Source organism: Silene latifolia, chromosome 10, assembly GCF_048544455.1.
Source record: "Silene latifolia isolate original U9 population chromosome 10, ASM4854445v1, whole genome shotgun sequence".
In the NCBI taxonomy this organism is placed as follows: Eukaryota; Viridiplantae; Streptophyta; class Magnoliopsida; order Caryophyllales; family Caryophyllaceae; genus Silene; species Silene latifolia.
Window position 1 is genome coordinate 153701089 of NC_133535.1, and position 22794 is coordinate 153723882.

The 22794-nt window shown below is 38.9% G+C and overlaps 1 protein-coding gene across 2 annotated transcripts; it reads right to left on the reverse strand.

The window, feature by feature from the left end:
* Window positions 1-1746: 1746 nt before the first annotated feature.
* On the reverse strand, window positions 1747-5857 carry LOC141606440 (zinc finger protein CONSTANS-LIKE 9-like). Of its 2 annotated transcripts, none has more exons than XM_074425568.1 (4): window positions 5568-5857; window positions 3292-3789; window positions 2838-2939; window positions 1747-2248 (listed from the first exon to the last, which is right to left on the reverse strand). In XM_074425568.1, the coding sequence occupies exons 1-4, from the start codon at window positions 5670-5672 to the stop codon at window positions 2156-2158; spliced, it is 798 nt and encodes a 265-aa protein (XP_074281669.1). In that variant the 5' UTR covers window positions 5673-5857; the 3' UTR covers window positions 1747-2155. The 2 variants fall into 2 exon arrangements, with proteins under 2 accessions (XP_074281669.1, XP_074281668.1); XM_074425567.1 differs by having other exon boundaries at window positions 2838-2987.
* Window positions 5858-22794: the final 16937 nt, after the last annotated feature.

Sequence of the window (22794 nt, forward strand, 5' to 3'; positions counted from 1 at the left end):
TTATTGATGTATGTTTTGACTTTTGACTACCCAGGTAAGAAGTAGTTGATTATTGATTTTAAATTATTTATTTTGTGCATTTTTTTTTTATAATGGGGTGTGATGATTTGGGAGAAAGCTTTAATGGAAGATTTTGGGTCTAGTGATCGTGTTTATTATAACTAGAGTTTCAGAAGTTTGAGTTTTGATCTCTTTTAGGGAGATAAAGTAGATAGCAAACGAGGTACATATTTTTTTTTTTTTGGTCTTAGAAGTTGGTGTTTCTGCCGGAGGAGACGGAATCGGTATCACGGAAATGGGCATGGTCTGGTATTAAAAATCTCGGTTTGACTGTTGATCTCGAATCTGTTGTCATGGTTTGATCTCGGTGTTTCACTATAACCATGGCCAATATTGTTGGTAACCATCAAAATCTCGATGATTGTATTTCGATGTTGCAATTGATATTTAAACAAATGGACATGGGTTATATCCCAAATTGCAAAATTTTGTGGGAGTTGAAGAAAATAGTACAGTACTCCGTAAGTTCCAACAAAAGTTTAGGCAACAATGAAAAGGGGAGAGCAGTTGTATTACCCCGACTCTCCAATACGGGTGTCGTGTCAAATACGACTATTTTGTGCAGATTTTTCAATTTTTTGGTGAACACGATAGGTGTCAGGCACACAACACGGCAGCTACGTAAAGTGTCGGATTAACATAGGAGAGAGGGCAAGGGACTTGATCCGTCAAATATGCGAGTCCAAAGATGGTGATGGTCGAGTGGTCGAAGTCTTACTGTCCGTCTCTTACATCTGTGTATTTTTGGAGGTTGTGGGATTGTGGGCTGAACTCTAGAAGCAATCCAATGTCTTAACTTTCTGTGGTTGCTCCTATGCCGGTCATCCCGCCTTGTGTTTGTGGTAAAGCAGTGGAGTAATGGCGCATTGATGCTCATTTGTATGCGTAACTGTGTCCCAAGCTTACTGCCCTTAGTTACTACTCCGTAATATTCACCCTCTTCCTGCAATCTCTTCCCGTCTTTTTTCCGGTTGTAATGTGAGTAAAAAGGACCGAGTTTCAAACTCTTGTCATGAGTGACACTCTCTGTCAGTAACTGGGTATTCCCCAACCACTTATTGTGACACGGTGACAGTACTCAATGATCATGATGGACCATAGTTTTTCAGCGACTTAGATCAAACTGCGAGCCTGTGAAAATAAATACTCCGTCTCAGGGGCATGTTTTAAACCGAGAAGCAATAATACCATAAGCTCAACTGATACGGTATGTATACTTAAACTATCCAATTAACCATCCACATCACATTTGCTCTTCGCGCTTCTTCTCGGCCGAAATCACTGCTATTCCCCACAGGGTGTGTTACTGTTAAATATCTGTCTGAAACAAACAACAAAGTGTCCCATTTGATTTGTCTCAAGTTGATATACAAGCCCTTGTTTGCATTCCTTTGTGCATAAAGTACACACCCAACTAATTAAGCCAAAACCCCACTTGGTACACCTTCCTTTAAAAATGTTGAGGTTTCAAAAGATTCCAAATTCCTTATCTCTATTGACTTATTCATCTCAATAATTACACACTTGTCTATCAATTCTCTGAAACAAAACAAACCAACCAACCTTACCCTAACCCCAAATCTCCATTATTATGTACTCCACTCCATATGTTCTGTGGCCAAAACATCTTCTTCCCTTCAGCACCCCAAGATACCAAAAATCGACAATTTTGACAGACCGAGATGCGTGTAACAAAACGAGACGTTCAGTTACGCTATATAATATATATTATCATTTCACTGCTTACATGTTGAAGATTTATAACATAATACAGTAGAGCATCTTAAGCATTATTCCAGCCTGTATATACAAAACTAAGCTAGGAGACAGATTATGCTAAATCTACAAAGCAGTTTTATTACAACAAAACAAAGAGATTAGCCTACTATTTCCCCTTCCCGTTATACGTGGCTTACAGTCTAATACGGAATCACACTTATTAGGCAAACGGCAAACCCTGATACGTGGGCACTATGACTGCTATCTACTCCATCATGCTATACCTGTAGGTCACTACGATCTTGTTCCATGCTTCTTGAAGGTTTACCTAAGTCGGGTCCTAGATACTGCTGATTGACGTACGATGTTGATTAATTCATTGCTTCTTGTTGCTGTCTGTGTCTTCAGTCTTGGCAAATCGTCCACGAACCCTTGGCTGACTGTCAGCTAGAGCCTTCCTGCAAGCATACTGTGCAAGGGACACATGCTAAGATGAGGAAAAAAAAATCAACTTTTAGAGTATACAAGTAGACTATCAGCTATGGATCATCCAGTTCAGGATAGGGTCGGGTACGGCCCTACGGGTGGTTCAAGTTTAGATTTTTTTTTTTTTTCGGTTAGTGTTTACTTGTCGAGTTCATCAGGTCATTTCCGGTATTGGCTACAACAACAACAACAACATCAGAGCCTTAATCCCAAAATGATTTGGGGTCGGTTGACATGAATCATCCTTTCGAACCGTCCATGGGTGAAGGCACGCCTCAAAATGCGAATAAAAAAGGGAAAATGAAAAACAAAAAGGAAGAACGAAAATGTAATGGAAAGTCAAGGTAAACTTAGGGGTTTTAAAATCGAATTCCGGATTTCCGGTATTGGCTATCAATTTTTAATCCCAGATTAGTCATTTTGCGGGTTTAGGAATCGTCACAGATTGTTCATTTTTGTGACCGAGTTATTCCGGATAGAGTAAATTAGGTCAGCTCCGCGAGGTCAATCTAGAAGTGACAAAATCAAACTCCGAATCATGATTAAATTGAATGTTTAATGATTAATTTTACCTTAATTTTCCTGCCGAAGTTTCTCCTTGACTTCTTGTTTCGGTATCTGGAAAGCTTCTCCAGGCGTTCTTCAGAGGTGCAGTTGCCAATCAACAGTTGTCGCTGGAGAGGGGAACGGATGAGACTCATATTATTATCATTAGCGAGAGTCTGTCATAAAAACTCATAATCAATGACATAGCCCCATCTCCTGTTAAAAAATGGCCAGAAAGGTCTAAAAAGTTTTCAGTTTCTCAGCATCCACCAAAGCCAGTAAATATGCAATATGATTAACCAGATATACTAATTGCGAGTTTTCACATAATTTTCCTTAGACTAAACCAAGTTGCCTCAAGCAATCAAACGAGAAATTAACGGAATAGTCTAACATTAGATATTTCTTGGCAAGATAGCAGGGAAATAAATACGGAGTAATTTTTTTAGCATTGCAACACTTCTACGGAGTATATCTAACCTTTATGTCTCCTTCACTGAATGCTCTTCTCATCCCATATGCAGCATCCATTTCAGGAAAATCTAAGAAATCTGGTCTCACATTAGCTCCACTTACCCATTCCATCGAGCTCAAAGACTCCGAGCTATCACTTTTCGTAAAGGGTAAATCAGGAAGCATTTTATTCTCATCAATCTGAGCTTCAGTTGTCATCATAAGTGGAAACTTCATGACATCAGAAAAAGGAGTTTCTACCGATGTTTTCTCGAATAGTTCTTTCCCGCAACCATCAAAAGCATCAGAGAAAAGTTGTTCGTTTTGCATGGATTCCATGTCACCGATTTTAAGCCCAGAAGGTGACAGGACATCATCCCCACACGATATCATTGCAAGTGCTGCCGTCATCACAGGATCAAGTTGCTCCATTGATTCTTCAATTATGGCCTCTGGCGCTTTAAACAGATCCCCTTCGCCTCCCAGATCATAATCTGAGATGGCAGAGGTTGTAATGATGCTCTCCTGAAATACGTAAAACAATGGAGCAAGAAATAAGTTTGATACTAGATCCAGGATACTAGAATCGAGACTGAGTATCTACAGTGAAGAAGATATAGAATCAACAAGTGGTACATATATAAACTAAGCACTGATTGAATCATTGAGTGGTGTTATTAATGATCAAGGTCCCGTTATAGCGAAGGTAAAACAGGAAAATAAATACATAGATGGTATTGCAAAAATAAATCATCATTGACTCGACAGATGATGGACACAACATTTTGTGGTACGAAGATTATCACTTCAGGCAGATCTCCAGACCACAGTACCGCATAATTCAGCATACTCTACAATGGCTTCTTATCTTACATCATGGAATTATATATCCAAATTTTCAGTAATACAAACGCGGGAACTGCAGTTTCCAGTTTCCAGCACAGATACTAAACCAGTGGCTATATAGTGTCTCATGTGTTGATGTGTAAGACGGTGTCATCTTATTATTTGTGATATGAACATCTATGCAAGTATTGAACACGCTGTTCATCTGAGTAAAAAGTAAGACCGGAGTTCAAAACAGCATATCAATCCTTGTTCATCTTAAATTAAAGTCCAAAGAAGGACCAAAGATGAGGATCTGAGGGTAATTATGTCGTTCGATCATTTCTATTAACTGCAACAAAGGCAAAGAGACTTCATCAAAATACGTTTCCTACTTGCTCAACTTTACAACATAAACATCAACAAGGCAAAGAGCTTTCCACTTTAAGTTCCCCTTTGTCGAAAGCTTTCCGAATTCAAAGAATTCACATCTTTGAGAGCTTACCATTACAAATATTCCGACTCGATAGGATTGAGACAGGTAATGCTATAAATTACAAGTCCACAAAAGATTAATAAAGATTAGATGTCTTACCCGAAACCCCAACCGCCTTTAAACCAAGTACAAAGATCAACTTCAACCTTTTAAAAAAGGCTTACTTTGCTTATAACTCAACTTTTCCCAAATTTGGCTATAACACAAAGCTAGAACCCCATGCAAATGCTAAAGAAATCACCTTCAAAGCTTATTTTTGACTATTGTCTTTGGATTAGTGGAGTGGAAAAGAAACTCTATACAAAACCCTTTAATGGAAAAAAGAATAAAGCACACATTAGTTGTGACTATGAAATCACTATCTTCCTAGATCCTTCAAAGGCTAAAACATCCATAAACCCTCAAAATACTTACCCTTCTAAAATTACCCCCAAAAAAATTGTTTTTTTTTTGCATTAAACTATCATCAAATCAAATATATCAAATCATCCAACCCCCCTACCTTGCAATTTGCAGGAGCCATTGAGACACTGGGTAATGTTCTATGCTCGCTCTGTCTCAATCATTTGTTTACCTTTGATTAAAACCGCTCACAGAGAAAATAAAAGGTAAATAAATGAATGAGACGGAGAGAATACGATTAATATAATCTCTATCATTTGCTCAATCAAGTCAATTGTTGGAACTTATCAATACAAAAAATGCAGGTCAAAACAAAATCAAATTAATCAATTTTGCTGAAAATTTAGCAAAAACAAAGTTCAAGCTAAAGTTGAGCAATATCCATGCAACCCAGATAAAGATCCAACCTTTTACTCTAAACAACATCAAATTAATCGAATTCAAACATAACCATATGTTCATTTCTTCATCAAACTTAAAAAAATTAAAACTTTGATCAACACACACAAAAACAGAATCTGGGTACAAAAATTAAGAGCAAAAAGATTGAAAGTTTGAAGAGAAAAGAGGATTTAGCTACCATTGATGAACAGGGTTTCTGAGGGTAACAAAGCTCCTCAAATGACTCAATTTCTTGAGAAAAATTCTGAAAATAAGGGAACATTAATCCTGTTTCTGCATACATTTTTTTGTAAATAATCTGAAATTAACACTTAAAATTTGATGAAATTATGAGAGATATGGTGATAAAATGAGTGGCAAGATGGTGGCTAGTACATATAATGAAGAAGTGTTGGAAAGAGTATCTGAAAGGGAATGGTTCCTTGGTTTAGACTTGTAGAGGGGTGATGAGAATTTATAGTAAACAATAAAATGTGAGTGGAGGTACATTAAAATATCAATGAAAAAGATTGAACATTTTGGTGATCAAATTATATGTAGAGGACACACTAAAGACAAAAGCCAATAAAAGGACATCATCATTCATCACCAATTTGTTCACTTTAGGATTAAATGAATGAGAATTGTGTTAAATTTTTGGTTATTTTATAAAATTGATGTTTATATTTTTCTAAAATAGATTGTTCATCGTCTCGATAACAAATAAACATATTTATACTGTACAGATGTATACTCCCTCCATCTCGATCAATTGTTATCTATTGCTTTGACACAAAAATTAAGAAAATAAATATGGGTGAATTTAGACCACACAAATCTCTTAACTCCACATACACATGAGAAATGGCTCACAAAAGATTCTCAATAATGAAAATAGATAATTATTCATTGAAACACCCAAAAATGAAAATAGATAACTAATAACCGGGACGGAGGGAGTATAATGCTATTAAAAAGGTGAATAATTGGCTAAGAACATGGTTCATTCTCACATGATAGATATTGAATCCCTCCTTGCATGATAAAGTGACAAGGTGCGCAACTAGCCAACCACTTATGCCTCACCTAATTAAGTCAGAGTATAAATTTAACTCTTGCAGAACTCTTAAACAAGGAAAAATCAAATATTTGTAGTGTGCGCCTTCGAACATTATTCTTCACTATCATAATCCTTATTTTATCACTGTAATATTACATATTAATTGAAAACCTTATTTAGGCGAATATCTCATTGAAGAGGTTCATCAATAAACTTAATGACTTGTGATTAAAGTGATGATTGAAAATACTATATCAATAAAATGCATTTTTTTTTCCTGGAAACTCATGATAAGAACTTTACGGTACAGTTAAGAGTGCTTATTGACGAATAATTTTAGGATAGGTGAGCTTCTGAAAAAATTTCCAGAATGTGCATGATTGGCTCATTTCACTATCTTTGATTATGACAATTCTTTTCGTTAGATCACCTCTTTAAAACTAATGGTCTTAGTTAAATATTTAACCTAGTGTCATTGACTGTTCAAATTTTTAATCACATCATTATACATAGGTGTCGTTTTGTTGTCACGGTAAAAAAAATAGATGAATGAAACAATATAGGTTGTTTTGTTTGCTCAAAACACAAATTCTCATTTGGGATGGCACGATTCTGTCACAAGCGGGAGATCAAGTGAATGGTCTATGCTCAAAATCACATGATTTGTTTTTTTTTCTCATGCATTGTCTATTCCTCCATAATGGAGGAATTTAATTACATAGTCACGTAGGTAATTAGAAACTTTTGCATCAATTCAATTCCCACATGTCAACCAAACAAATTGTAGCCAATTCACAAAAAAATATCTTGTCTAATACAGAGTACAAGTGTTTTTTTTAAATTATAAAAATTTAATTTCTCCACGCCAAGCAAGCGACACCTTAAAATTAAAAAAGTAGTAATATAATTAGAAAGAAAATGTTGTCACAATTTACTTTTGATGCTTCCTTCCACCTATATCGACAATAACCTTTTACTAATGTATTCGACTCTCTTGCCATAATATAGTATGGTTTGTTAACACAAATCTTTTTATTTTTTGTAAGCGGAAAACAAATCTATTGTTACATCATTTGACATTGAGATTTGATGTCTAAAATATTGTATGATAGTCATATTTCAAAGTCAACCTCCTATAACATATTTCATAATCCATAATTTTAAACACTACTATGATTTTATGAAAGAGGTCAATTGACATCTAAAGAAATTTCTAGTAAATAGTACGTCAAAGACAATCTATCAACCAATTGGTCACATACAATCCTCACAATTAACCATTCTCATCTCTAGTTTTTATCATAATTTAATGTTGTGGTTACTATAATTTATAAAATATATACAATGGGTAATATGACATTTCTTATGTATTTATCAATGTTGATAGGATCGTTGTCACATTGTCATCTTACCCCATTTGACGGGGTACACCATGACCACCTAAGACTCTAAGAGTAGTCCAAATTCATATGGAGTATGTCATTCAGACCCTGTTTTTTTAGATTGAGTGGAGTTGAGCTAGAGTAGATTAAAATGAGATAAAGTGAGCTGAACTGCATTGAAATTTGTTAAGATAAATAGAGCTGAAATAAACTGAACTGAACATAGCTGAAGGGAGCTAAATTAATCTAAACTGAACTGAGTAGGCGGAATTGAAGATTTTTTAGATTGAGTAGGTCTTATCTTAAAATAAGAAAATATCAATGTTTTTTTTAATTGAATGTAATAATTTGATGATAAAATATTATAATTAAAGGTGTCATTTTTTTAGTAAAGAACTGATGGTAACATTTTGTCAGAAAATATTTATATTTTATCGCAAAATGGTCACATTTAACATCTTAGTTTCGGAGGAAATTGTTTGTTGGAAACAAAAATTTGCCTTTTGACCTGAAGATATCAATTATCTATTTCATCAAATAGCATGAAAGTACATTAGCTACACAAGTTAGGTTAGTGTTGATATCATAATAAGGATAATAAACACAATCAATACAATTTGAAGTATTATATACTTCATATAAAACAAGATTACATGACACTTACACAAAAACAAATAACAACATAATATCGACATCTACTTTCTTCGAAGTATCGGCTATACATGTATGTATATAAAAAAAAACTGTATAAAGTGCATATATAAAAACACATTTGACCTAAAAATATTAGGCTCTGTTTGGCAAAACTAACTGAAAAGGTAGCTTAAACCTGAAAAGGTAGTTGAAAACTGAAAAGCTAACTGAAACCTGAAAAGGTAACTGATAAGGTAGGTAATTAAAATTAGGAGGCGATAAGGTAATCGATTATATAAAAATGTGTTTGACAAACTAAATTGAAAAGGTAGGCGATTTTGGTAAAATGATGTAAAAGGATATGAAAATTATTTAATATTATAGAATAAAAGGGTACAAAATGGAAAATAAGTCATTTCAGGTACCTGATTTCTCAAATGCTACCCGAGGTAGCATTTCATTTCAGGTATCTTATTTGACCAAATAAGCTACTTGCCAAACACTTTTTAAAAAAATCGGTGTAGAATGAAATTTTGGTGAATAAGGCCTACCGAAGTGTCGTCTTGAAAACGGAAACGTTAATAACATCACTCATTTATTTCATAAAATAAGATAAAGGACATATGCTTAGGATGAGCTTGTTATCTAGCATTATTTTGTTTTGGGCTAAGGCCACAAATTACAATTAATTTGATTGCACAATTATGGACTTAATATTATGGTGGGCTACCGATTAAAAATCCTTCGCCTAGACTCCTAGAGTATGCGCCTCACGTGACAAACGGGTGAGTAGCCAACTACTTGATGCATGTAGACGACTATGTCACTTTCTTTGCAAACATTTCGACAAACCTTTCTCTTTCGGTCCACATTAGTTTATTGTTAAGTCGTAATTAAGAACTTGTTTTTTTATATTATCAATGGTAAATCTCTCTTAAAACGTCACTATTTATTTTAAACTTAAAACGGGTTAAATATATATATCACTTGTGTATATAAAAGTACATAGGGAAAACAATGTGTTTGTCTTATACTCTCTCGCATCCAAACCAAATGTAACAGTTGTTTTATCACACTTGGCGAGATACGTTTTGCAACTTGAATATCTTTGGTTAGACATTATTAAAAACTACTCCCTCCTATTTCCTTATATCTTCCCCTTTTTTTTGGGCACAAAAATTAAGAAAGGGGAATAAAGAAGGAATAAAGTAGAATAAAGTATTGTAAGTTGTGAAATTTATAGGTGAGAGAAAATAATAAAGAATGAATGATGAATAAAGAATAGATAAAGTAATGAGAGTTGTTGATTTTTTAGGAAAGAGAAATTAATAAAAAATGAATGAAACTTACCAAAAAAAGGAAAGAGGGAAGATAATCAAACTTGTATGAAAAAAGAAAGAGGGAAGATAATAGGAAATTGGAGGGAGTATAAAAATTTGATATTCTTATAACATTCATGACGATAAATAAAAAAAGATCTCACATGACTATATTTTGTCTTATAGATTAAGAATAATATCAAAGATTCCCTAATAATGCCAAAAAGCAAGTGTTACCTTTGGTTTGGATGGAAGGGAGTATATACAAATAATATGATATTTGACCTGTCTTAATCTTAAGATAGATAATATCGTTTTATTAGAGTATAAAATCAATGTTGGGAGTTCAGCCATCAGCTTAAGCTTTTGGTTGAGATGATTTCTTGTCATGGTATCAGAAAGTCATGTGACTAAAGGTCACGGGTTCAAATCTCACTACCCCAAATTCTAAAATAGAATATTAAGCACCATGTTTGCGGGGCCATTCGTATAAGGGGCATATTAGAGTATAAAATCAATGTCAGGACTTCAACCATTAACTTAAACTTTTAATTGAAATAGTTTCTTGACACGTTGTAAAGAAGAATTTGTGTATTATTATCAATGGTAGTGCCTAGTTCATAAGCACGACCCTGCTATGGCCTACTTTATATGGTCATGTTACTTTTGAACAATTTAGGAAAGAATAATGTGAATAAAGCTCTAATCTATTCATAAAAGTGTTATTCTCTTCAACTTGATTCATTGTTATCCTTTAATTTTAGCACAGATAAAAAAATGGGAAGGGGATCAATTATTAAAGGACAAGTGGTACAAATTCATAAAAGTGTTATTCTCTCCAACTTGATTAATTGTTGTTGTCCTTTAATTTTAGCACAGATAAAAAAATGGGAAGGGGATCAATTATTAAAGAACAAGTAGTACAAATTGAATATGAATAATCAAATTGTTCATTATGTTCACTCTTAAAATAGAAAGGAGAACAATTGACTGTGACAACCAAAATAAAATAGGGCAATAAATAACCGGGACAGAGGAAGTAAATATAAGTGTTTGATATTAAGAAAAGAGAAAAATGATGATCACTATTGAAACCAAGGAATTATATATACTATGGAACATGGGCGTCTAAGGCCATGGGCAATCACGGGCGGTGGAAGTGTGGAACTGGACCTCCAATTTTGATCACCGAATTTACAAGCTTTATTGATGAAATTCAATACAACCCTTAGCTTGTCGTATAATACACTTGTACATTCATATGTGGGGCCTCATTTTTTTTTGCGTTGCATCAAATCAGACCTCAATTTACTTTAAAATGCCCCTGCTATGGAATGTTGGTTAATTTTCGAATGAAACTTCTTTAAACGTATATTTGTTGTCTGTTCATGATGTTTTTTTATTAGTACTATTACCTCTTTCTCGGTTTATTCTTTACCTATGTTGGCGTAAAAACCAAGAACATGGTAAATGTTTGCTTAAGAACTATAATACGTGAAACAACTTGCATATTTGAAGAATTAACAACTTTTACTACTAAAAACAAAAGCGTAAAAAAATAATTGATTCATTTAAATCTGGAAAATTATAAAGAAATTAAGTGAACGATTAAAAACACAAATATACAACCAACACTTTCAAGAATTATTTCCATGAGGTGAACTAGTTAGAGCACGGACCTTTTTTTCGCGCCCTAATTACGGTACATCAGTACATGAACCGTGCGCCGTGCGCGCGTAAAAGAAGGTCCGTCCTTATTTTTTGTTTGAGACGTGGGCAGTGATTGAATAAGCTGTGGCTGTTGCTGCCAGTAATCCACAGTCACCTACCTACCTTCAATGACACACCTTCGCACCATCACATGGGCAGATGGGTTTAATAACGACGTCTGCATGCAGCCATGCATTCAATTAATACCAAAAGTTCTATTATCATTATACTTCGTCCCACATCTTTCTCGGATCTTGACTTGCTCTATACAAAATTGGTAACTTCAATAACCAACAAATTCTTGTTTAAGGTGAATATATCGTCTTAAATAATTAAATGGGGTAAATAAAAAGCAGAATATCTAGAGAATTGACAATTTAATTTAATAGTATTTGATTTGTTCTACACTTTAACACTTAAATAAATATGACCGTTTTAACTCTTAAGAGAGATTTAGTGTCTGTAACTAAGTTTGATTCTTTTTTTGTGAGATAAAAAAGTCACAATTATATAACTACCAAGAAAAACCCTAATGACCTCTGAGAAAAACTCTTCTTCTGACGACGATTCCGTCTCCCGCTCAACCAAAAAATTCAAAATGCATACACTGTCCAATACCCCCCCTTCCCAATCATCGGCATCCATGGATGTATCTGTAGTGCCTGATTCTCTGGCCGTACAGGCATCACAAAACTCTGTACCGGTTAGATCCTATATAGAATCTCTCAAAAATGGAGTTTCTCCTTCGTTTGCCTTATATGGTGAAGGTGCCTTTAATGTCACAGATAACGCAATATATGAAGATGTATCGGATGGCGATGAGGAAGACCCGGAGCAAGCAAACGATCCCACATGTCCTACAATTCTGCTATCCAAAGAGGAGAAGAAGATGATTAGAATGCAATGGAAGGATTCATTAATCATTAAGATGTTTGATAAAAACATAGGATATTTTTCTTTGGTGAGACAGATCAAGAAGAAATGGGCAATCAAAGGAGGTTTAATCTTGACTGATGTAGGTTGCTCATATTATGTTGCCAGATTCACTAATCGTGAAGATTACGAATTTGTCTTGACACAGGGACCGTGGATGATAGGTGACCATTATCTCACGATCCGAAAATGGGTTCCGAATTTCATTGGAACAGATGAACCAATACGGTTTCTCACCACTTGGGTCAGAATTCCAAAACTTTCTGTGGAATACTATCACGAAGACATACTGAGGAAGATTGGAAATAAGATTGGGCGGGTTATCCGGATTGACAAGCCAACTGCTTTAGCGGAAAGAGGACAATTTATCAGAATGAGCGTGGAAGTTGACCTTTCCAAACCTTTGCTTTCGAAGTTCAGATTAAATGGCAAAGTGTGGATTGTTCAATATGAGGGCTTAAGGATGATTTGCTACAAATGCGGAAAATTGGGTCACACTGACAATAATTGCCCACTGTTTCCTAATGTTCAGCAGGAGAGGCAAGTAGTCCTAGAACAGAGGGAGGCACAAGAGAAAGTGGGTGCTGGTGCTGCACTCAATGAAGCAGGAGTCCCTAACAGACCTAATGAGGCATATGGCTCGTGGATGCACGTTAAAAAGCCAACACGGAAGAGAACGACACGGCCAGAGAAGGGCACGGAGCAGAATAACGGAGGGGATGGTTTGAAGCAACCACAAATGCAGATATTGAAGAATTCATCTCGACATTCAGGATCCAGATTTGAAGCCTTGGGTGAGGAGCATGAGTTGGAAAGGGAGAACAACATTCAGGAACCAGATTCTGAGCTGGTTGAAGTTCAGGTCAGGTCGGCCCACTCACCTACATCAAATGGACGAGTAGAGAAAGGAACAGAGCAAGAGAAAAGCCCAGCAAGTCAAGATACCTCCGGGGTAAAGAGATCCAATGAAAATCGTAATTTTAAAAAATCCAACCCGAATAACCGCAGTGGGAAAGAGAATAAAAATTCCACCTCAGAAGATATGAATTTGGAAAAAATAACCACTCCTACCAATTCTGCCTTTAATTTCCCTACTTTCAAGGAAAGAATCCGGAATTCGGATATGCAACTCGATTCTATTCCAACAAGAAATCTTAAGCCGTTGATGTAATACTCCGTATTTATAAGTCTTGGGGTACTCTATCGAGTAGCCCTTACTCTGTCGAGTAAGGGTAAGTGGCGAAATAAAATAGTTTCTGACCTGTTGGGTACTCGATCGAGTAGATGGGGCACTCGATCGAGTAAGGGGGTACTCGATCGAGTACCTTAGGTACTCGATCGAGTGTCCGGTTTTACGAGGAGTTTTTTCGGGTTTTGTTAATTATGCGATTAAGGTATTTAAGTTAAAATGCGTCATTATTCTAAACCACTTTTACAAAACCTAAATTCCTGTTTAAGAGAGAAAGCAACAAGTTCATCTTCCTAATCGCATTCTTAGCAATTCCCGGAGTTCAGACGGTCAGTTCTTGTCGTTGTGTATACCGTTGAGTTCCTTGCGTCGAGGGTAAGATCTAAGTACCCTTTTTATTGTATTTCCTTTGATTTGGTTAAACCCTAATTTAGAGATTGGGGGTTTTTATGTGTAGTATGTGATTGGTAGCCTATATGTGTTGTATGATAGGAGGAGGGTTCATAGAAGAGGCTTTTTGACTCAGCAGTAGAGACCGTCTGATAATGTGCATACCAGGTAGGATTTCCTACTCAGTATTAGTCCCATAATGGGATATTGGTTGATGTATTGTGTTTGGTTGTTTGATATAGTAATTGTACTGTGATTGTGATTGTGATCGTTGTTGATGGTTCGCGAGGCGTGGCCTCGGCTGAGTGGGGTCACTTGCGGGAGTGGCTTCACGCCCTAGTTTCGCCTTCTGTGGAACCCACCATAGAAGGGATGTGCACATTAATGGACAGGGTTATCGCTCACTATGTGGAGCGGGGATTTGGTGGGTGCGGGCTGCGGTCCCCCAGCGGCGGGCTGGTCCGTGGACGATCAGTATTGAGATGATGGGAATTGGTTGGTTGTGTGTGTGTGTGTGTGACGATTAAGGCATCTGTTTATCTTATTGTTGTTATACATATTGATTGTGTGATTAGTCGACCGGTGTTGTTTTGTAAACTGCGGTGATCCATTCGGGGATGGTGAGCGGATATTGAGCGGTATTGAGATGAGTCTGGGATAGGCCGGGATGCCACGACATGATGATAGAGTCTTCCATTTGTAGCCTTTAGTTTATTTACATTTCGATTAGAACAGTCGTTTGGAATCATGTATCGTACTTTTGGTTTGGTTTTGAGGATTGTAACTATTAACTAAATTATTTATAATAAGCGTTGTTTCTTTATTGTTGTTTGATTATCATTGCCTCGAGTAACCGAGATGGTAATGTCTTCATACCCGAGTGGTCCTGGTAAGGCACTTGGAGTATGGGGTGTTACAAATGGTATCAGAGCGACGATCCTGAAACCTGTAACCAATGAACCTAATGAACATAGAGAGTCAATTAAAATGAACCCGGGGTAAAAGTTGTAGGAGCTAGTGCAAAGGCTTGGGAGACGTCCTAAAGTCGCAGGGGTCGCCCTACAACTTTGAACCGGTCACATGGGGGAAGTGTTTGTCGAGTCGTATGTGTGTTTGGTTAACTTGTGTAAGAATGTGGTGAAATGTATTAATTGTTGGGTGTTGAAGTAGAAAGTTGAGCATGTGAAAGAAAATGGTGATATGTGGGAATTTGTTGATGAGATGATAACATGTTGGATGATTTACAATGTGGCATTTAATAATATGATGAAACGATCTAAGTAGACAAGAGAAAAGATGCGTAGCATGTGTATTATGATATAATGTGGTTTATAAGTTTAGCATGTTAGCATATGACGTAACACGCGGGTAGCTTTTATGTGTTAGCATGACTCGATCGAGTGGGACTGACTCGATCGGATGGGTTTTTGCCGATTTTGAGTCCAGAATAGCGTTTTTGGGCACTCGATCGAGTAACTAGGGGTACTCGATCGAGTAGGGGGTCACTCGATCGAGTAGCCTAGATACTCGATCGAGTAGGTAAGAGATCGAAAGGTCTGTTTGGGGTCGAAGTTTGGGTACTCGATCGAGTACGTGGGGCACTCGATCGAGTAGCCCGTTACTCGATCGAGTGTGTTTGGGAACTCGATCGAGTGGGTTCTGGGTGGCGTGTTTTCGTGTTTTGAAGTTTAGTATGTATGTTCATATCTACCCTTTCTTATATATGTATAGTTTCAAGATGCCGCCCAAGAGAACTGCTTTGTATGCGAGAGCTGAGCTTATGACCGTGGATGACATCGTTAAGATGTTAGAGCACCAGGATGCTCTTACTGAGACCCTAAAGAAAGTGAATGAGGATAAGAATAAGGATAAGGAGAAGGAGGTTGACCATTCAAAAATCAGCCTTTACATAGCGAGGTTTAACCCGAAAGAATACAAGGGAGTTGGGGAGCCTAACCTACTTGATAGTTGGCTGAGAGAGATGGAGAACATATTAGATTTGGTTCATTGTCCTGATGAGATGAGGGTGGAACAGGCTGCGTTCTATCTGAGGGAGGCAGCAGGCAAGTGGTGGGATTCAGTGAAAGTGAGTGCTAAGGAGATATATACAAACCAAGGCTTACCTGCTATACCTTGGGAGGAGTTTCGTAGGGCTGTAAGGAAGGAGTTTGTACCGGAACACGTGAGGAGTAAGATGAGAGAAGAGTTTGATGGTTTTAAGATGACCGCCGAGATGTCGTGGCTGAGTACTACAGTGTTCAATGAGAAGTCTAGGTATCTTTGAGGATATGGATTTGAGTTAGGAGAATCGGCATTGAGGTTTGAGAGGGGTTGACCCTAAGATTATGGATAAGTTACCCGTGGGAATCCTTACCGATGTTAAGGAAGCTTATGAGAGGGCTGGGAGAGCCGAGAGGTTGGTGGAGATGGCTCAGGAGAGGTCAGGTGGTGAGAAGAGGAAGTCCGAGAGCGAGGGTGGTGGCCAATCTAATCACAAAAAAGGCAACCACAATCGATCTAAAGGATTTTCTTAAGGGTCCTGGTTCGATCTTTGGGGCTTCCTTTGGGCGTGGCCGTGGAAGTGTGAGTAATAGTTGGGGAGTGACCTGCTATAGCCGTGGTGGTGTAGGCCACAAGAGACATGAGTGCACAAGTGCACCGGATCTTTCCGGAGACCTGTGCGAGTTTCGCGAGCAACGAGACCGGGCCGGATCATGGCCAAACCGGGGAAGTCGAGTTACCAGTGGAGGCAACCGCAACGGCGGTAATTATTATCGAGAAAACACCCGGAACAACAACAACAATCAAGGGTCGGTGCTAAGCCGACCACATCGCCTAATCTTGTCCACGGAGGTGGGCGAGAAGACCCGATGGCAAGTTATTCATGATGGAGAAGAAAGCAGCTGAGAAAGATGCGCACGTTATCACCGGTACATTCCTTGTTAATGGTATTCCTACCTTTGTTTTGTTTGATTCGGGGGCTTCTCAGTCGTTTGTGTCTTCGAGTCACGTTAAACAGTTGGGTTTGAGAGTACACGAGTCTGTTAGTGAGCAAGTTTTCATACCTTCGGGTGAGTCTGTATCGTGTGGGAGATTGTTCAGAGATGTATCTTTGATAGTTGGCCGGGCAAGTTGATTTCCCTGTAGACATGCTAGAGTTTCCTTTTAACGGTTTTGAGATGATAGTTGGGATGGATTGGTTAGGAAAGTATAAAGCTAAGATAGACTGTCATCAAAAGAAGGTGTCTTTAAGAGGTCCTAAGGGTGTTAGTGTGTCTTATCGTGGGTTTCTAGTCAAACCCAAAGTTAAGTTGATTACAGCTGTCACCTTGAAGTCTTATCTGAGGAAGGGATGTCCTCTGATCTTGTGCCATGTGAGAGATGATCGGATAGAGAGTCCGACAGTTGATGAGATACCAGTGGTGGGAGAGTTTGCAGATGTTTTTCCAGAGGAGATTCCGGGGTTGCCACCGAAGAGGGAGATAGATTTCACTGTTGAGTTGAAGCCAGGGACGGGGCCAATCTCTAAGGCACCGTATCGTATGGGTCCTAAGGAGATGGAGGAACTCAGGAAGCAGTTGGATGATCTGATAGAGAAGGGATACATTAGACCAAGTGTATCGCCGTGGGGAGCACCAGTTCTTTTCGTGAAGAAGAAAGATGGGAGTTTGAGGTTATGCATAGATTACAGGGAGCTGAACCGAGTGACGATAAAGAACAAGTATCCTTTGCCAAGGATAGATGACCTGTTTGACCAGTTGAGCGGTGCAACAGTCTTTTCTAAGATTGATTTGAGGTCGGGGTACCATCAGGTGAAGATTAGAGAGGTGGACATACCAAAGACAGCTTTCACGTCGAGGTATGGCCATTATGAGTATGTGGTGATGCCGTTTGGGTTGTCTAATGCGCCGGCAGTGTTTATGGATTTGATGAATAGAATCTTCAGACAGTTCTTGGACCAGTTTGTAGTAGTGTTTATTGATGATATCTTAGTCTACTCTAAGACTAAGGAGGAGCATGAGGAGCATCTGAGGATCGTGTTGCAGACTTTGAGAGATCATGAGTTGTATGCTAAACTGTCCAAGTGTGAGTTTTGGTTAGAGAAAGTTGCTTTTCTGGGGCATGTAATTTCTAAAGATGGAGTAGCTGTGGATCCGGCGAAGATTGAGGCAGTGACAAAGTGGGAAGCACCGAAGAATGTTGCTGAGGTTAGGAGTTTCTTGGGTTTAGCTGGATACTACAGACGGTTCGTAAAAGATTTCTCCAAGATAGCTAGACCGATGACAGCGTTGATGAGGAAAGAGAACAGGTTTCGTTGGGATGAGAGTTGTGAGACGGCGTTCCAAACATTAAAGGAGCGTTTGACCACGGCTCTGTCTTAGCATTACTGAAGGGAGCGAGAACTTTGAGGTTTATACAGATGCCTCGAAGAATGGGCTGGGATGTGTGTTGATGCAGAATGGTAAAGTGATTGCCTATGCTTCTAGGCAATTGAAGCCTTATGAGGAGAACTACCCTACTCATGATCTGGAGTTGGGTGCGGTGGTGTTTGCTCTCAAGATTTGGAGACATTACCTTTATGGATCAATCTTTAAGGTATTTTCTGATCACAAGAGTCTCAAGTACATCTTCACGCAGAAGGAGTTGAACATGAGACAGAGGAGGTGGATGGAGCTGATTGGCGATTATGACATGGAAATTATCTACCATGAAGGAAAGCCAATGTTGTAGGCGATGCTTTGAGTAGGAAGAGTGTACATTCCTCGTGTACGCGCTCTATCTTTGATGAGGCCGAGGATGAGGTAGCGCGTTTTGGGATACATATGATGCGAAAGGAGATGCCATGGGTGATATGACAGTACATCTGGAGTTTTATGATGATATTCGGGGTAAGCAGGCTTTGGATCCCAAGATAGTGGAGTGGAGAGCTGGAGTAGAGAAAGGGACAGTGTCCCGGTTTTCTATTCATACAGATGGTAGTTTGAGGTTTGATGGTAGGTGGTGTGTTCCTAATGACGAGGAGTTCAAAAAGACTATCATGACAGAGGCACATTGCACACCATATTCAGTTCATCCAGGTGGAGACAAGCTATACAAGGATTTGAAGAAAACGTTTTGGTGGCCTGGATGAAGAAAGAGACAAATGAGTTTGTGTCCGTTGTTTGACATGCGAGAGTTAAAGGGGAGCAAATGACGACCACAAGGTAAGATTCAGTCTTTAGAGGTGCCTGAGTGGAAGTGGGAATCCATTTCCATGGATTTCATTGTGGGTTTGCCAAAGAGTCAACAAGGTAACAACATGATTTGGGTAATAGTGGATCGTCTGACCAAGTCAGCTCACTTTGTTCCAATGAAAGATACATGGATTAAGGTACAATTGGCTATGGCCTATCGAAAGAACGTGCTTAAGTTACATGGAGTCCCTAAGGACATAGTGTCTGACAGAGATGCGAGGTTTATATCGAGGTTTTGGAAGGAGTTGCAGGAATCGTTGGGAACAACTTTGAAGATGAGTACAACATTTCATCCTGCGACAGACAGGCGGTGAGAGAGAACAATCAAGACTCTTGAGGATATGTTGCGAGCCTGTGTGATGGATTTTGGTGGTAGGGGGAGCGGGTTGGACTTGATAGAATTTTCTTACAATAACGGTTATCACACCAAAGATAGGTATGGCACCGTTTGAGGCTTTGTATGGGAGGAGATGTAGGAGTCCAATCTGTTGGGACGATAGTCTTTGAGGCAAAGTGGTTTTAGGACCAGAGATGGTGCACGAGATGGTGGAAACAGTTAAGATGATCGGGGAACGGATGAGAGCAGCCCGGGATCGACAAAAGAGTTATGCAGATCTACATCGTCGGGACATAGAGTTTCAAGTTGGGGACAAGGTTCTTTTGAAAGTGTCTCCTATGCGTGGGGTTATGAGATTTGGGAACAAAGGCAAGTTAAGTCAGAAGTTTATAGGGCCTTATGAGATCTTAGAGCGAGTTGGGGAAGTTGCTTATCGTCCGGCTTTACCAAATGCGTTAGAGAGAGTGCATAATGTGTTTCATGTATCGCAGCTGCGGAAGTATGTGAGTGACCCGTCACATGTGTTGGAGGCAGAGAGCTTAGAGCTAGATGAGTCCTTATCATATCTTGAGGTGCCTAAGCAGATTCTAGACCGAAAGGTTAGAAAGACTAGGAGTGGTGAGACAGTTTTGCTTAAGATCCTGTGGTCTAACCACGAGACCGAGGAAGCTACATGGGAGCCAGAGGAAGCTATGAAAGAGCGTTACCCTTTCCTTTTGATCAGGTATGTATGGTTGCGGGGACGTAACCTTGTTTCTTTTAGGGGGTAGGAGATGATCGCGAGCGCTTTTAAGAGTTTTATACCCCTTTTATATGTTGTGTCGGGATGTTTGTCGGGATGAGTTGGGTTAGTATCATGTTTTATGTTGAATTTTGTTTTGGTTGCTGAGTCGGGAAGGTTATGGGAGTACCTTTGTTTAGTAGTGGTTTGAACTTCGGGGACGAAGTTCCTTTTAAGGAGGGAAGACTGTAATACTCCGTATTTATAAGTCTTGGGGTACTCTATCGAGTAGCCCTTACTCTGTCGAGTAAGGGTAAGTGGCGAAATAAAATAGTTTCTGACCTGTTGGGTACTCGATCGAGTAGCTGGGGCACTCGATCGAGTAAGGGGGTACTCGATCGAGTACCTTAGGTACTCGATCGAGTGTCCGGTTTTACGGGGAGTTTTCTCGGGTTTTGTTAATTATGCGATTAAGGTATTTAAGTTCCGTCGTCATTATTCTAAACCACTTGTACAAAACCTAAATTCCTGTTTAAGAGAGAAAGCAACAAGTTCATCTTCCTAATCGCATTCTTAGCAATTCCCGGAGTTCAGACGGTCAGTTCTTGTCGTTGTGTATACCGTTGAGTTCCTTGCGTCGAGGGTAAGATCTAAGTACCCTTTTTATTGTATTTCCTTTGATTTGGTTAAACCCTAATTTAGAGATTGGGGTTTTTTATGTGTAGTATGTGATTGGTAGCCTATATGTGTTGTATGATAGGAGGAGGGTTCATAGAAGAGGCTTTTTGACTCGTGAGCAGAGACCGTCTGATTGTGTGCATACCAGGTAGGATTTCCTACTCAGTATTAGTCCCATAATGGGATATTGGTTGATGTATTGTGTTTGGTTGTTTGATATAGTAATTGTACTGTGATTGTGATTGTGATCGTTGTTGATGGTTCGCGAGGCGTGGCCTCGGCTACCGAGTGGGGTCACTTGCGGGAGTGGCTTCACGCCCTAGTTTCGCCTATCATGGAACCCGCCATAGAAGGGATGTGCACATTAATGGACAGGGTTATCGCTCACTATGTGGAGCGGGGATTTGGTGGGTACGGCTGCGGTCCCCCATCGGCGGGCTGTCCGTGGACGGTCGATATTGAGATGATGGGAATTGGTTGGTTGTGTGTGTGTGTGTGATTAAGGTCTGTTTATCTTATTGTTGTTATACATATTGATTGTGTGATTAGTCTCGACCCCGGTGTTGTTTTGTAAACTGCGGTGATCCATTCGGGGATGGTGAGCGAGATATTGAGCGGTATTGAGATGAGTACTGGGATAGCCGGGATGCCACGACATGATGATAGGAGTCTTCCATTTGTAGCCTTTAGTTTATTTACATTTCATTAGAACATCGATTTGGAATCATGTATCGTACTTTTGGTTTGGTTTTGAGGATTGTAACTATTAACTAAATTATTTATAATAAGCGTTGTTTCTTTATTGTTGTTTGATTATCATTGCCTCGGGTAACCGAGATGGTAATGTCTTCATACCTGAGTGGTCCTGGTAAGGCACTTGGAGTATGGGGGTGTTACAGTTGACCACTCTGAGTCCTATTTCACCCAATATTCCCATATCATCCTAGCTTCCCATAAATCACAAAAATACTCCAATTAAAAGATCACAAAAATACCCTGTCTCCAAAGAAGTTGCCATACGAAAATCTTTAGCTTGCAAAATCCCTCGCAAGCCTCACAAAAAATTTGTTCGTAGTTCAACTTTGGCTCTCACTCATCAGGATGGAGACATCCCTCCCGAGCCAAACCCCTCTGTTCTGCCATTGGTTAATACCTCCATCGACCTGCTCAATCAACCACGATCCGTTGAAGAACCCCAGTCTCATCTCAACAACACCTTTGGCACGCAAAATCATACTGAATTTCCAAGCACAGAACAACCCGGTCTCCTGCAAGATGGAGCTATGTCTGAAAGCAGGACTCATCTCGAGAGAGATGAAAGTTCTCCAAATGCTATCTGAGGCTTTTTTGTCCTCATTACTTTTCTTACCATACTATTTAATGGATAGATTCCCGAATTTTTTGAGCCGAAAACCGGCATTGAATATCATGACCTGGAATGTTCAAGGTGCTGGGAATCCGGCCTTACTAAGCATGCTAACAGAACTGGTTAGGATAAATAATCCTCAAGTTCTGGTTTTGATGGAGACACATATAAGTGGAGATGTGGCCCAACGAGTATGTGATCGAATTCATTTCAGTTGTAAGACTAGAGTAGATGCAGAAGGCTTTAGTGGGGGCATCTGGATGTTTTGGCGAGCGGAAAGTGTCACTGTTACTCCTGTAATTCACCATGCCCAACACATCACGGCTGAAATTACACGAAGAGGAGAGGAACCTTGGTACTTTACAGCTGTATATGCAAGCCCAGATACAAACAAAAAAGAAGAACTTTGGGAAGATTTAGAGATTTTTGCTCGTAGCCATAACCGCCCTTGGTTGGCCATGGGGGACTTCAATG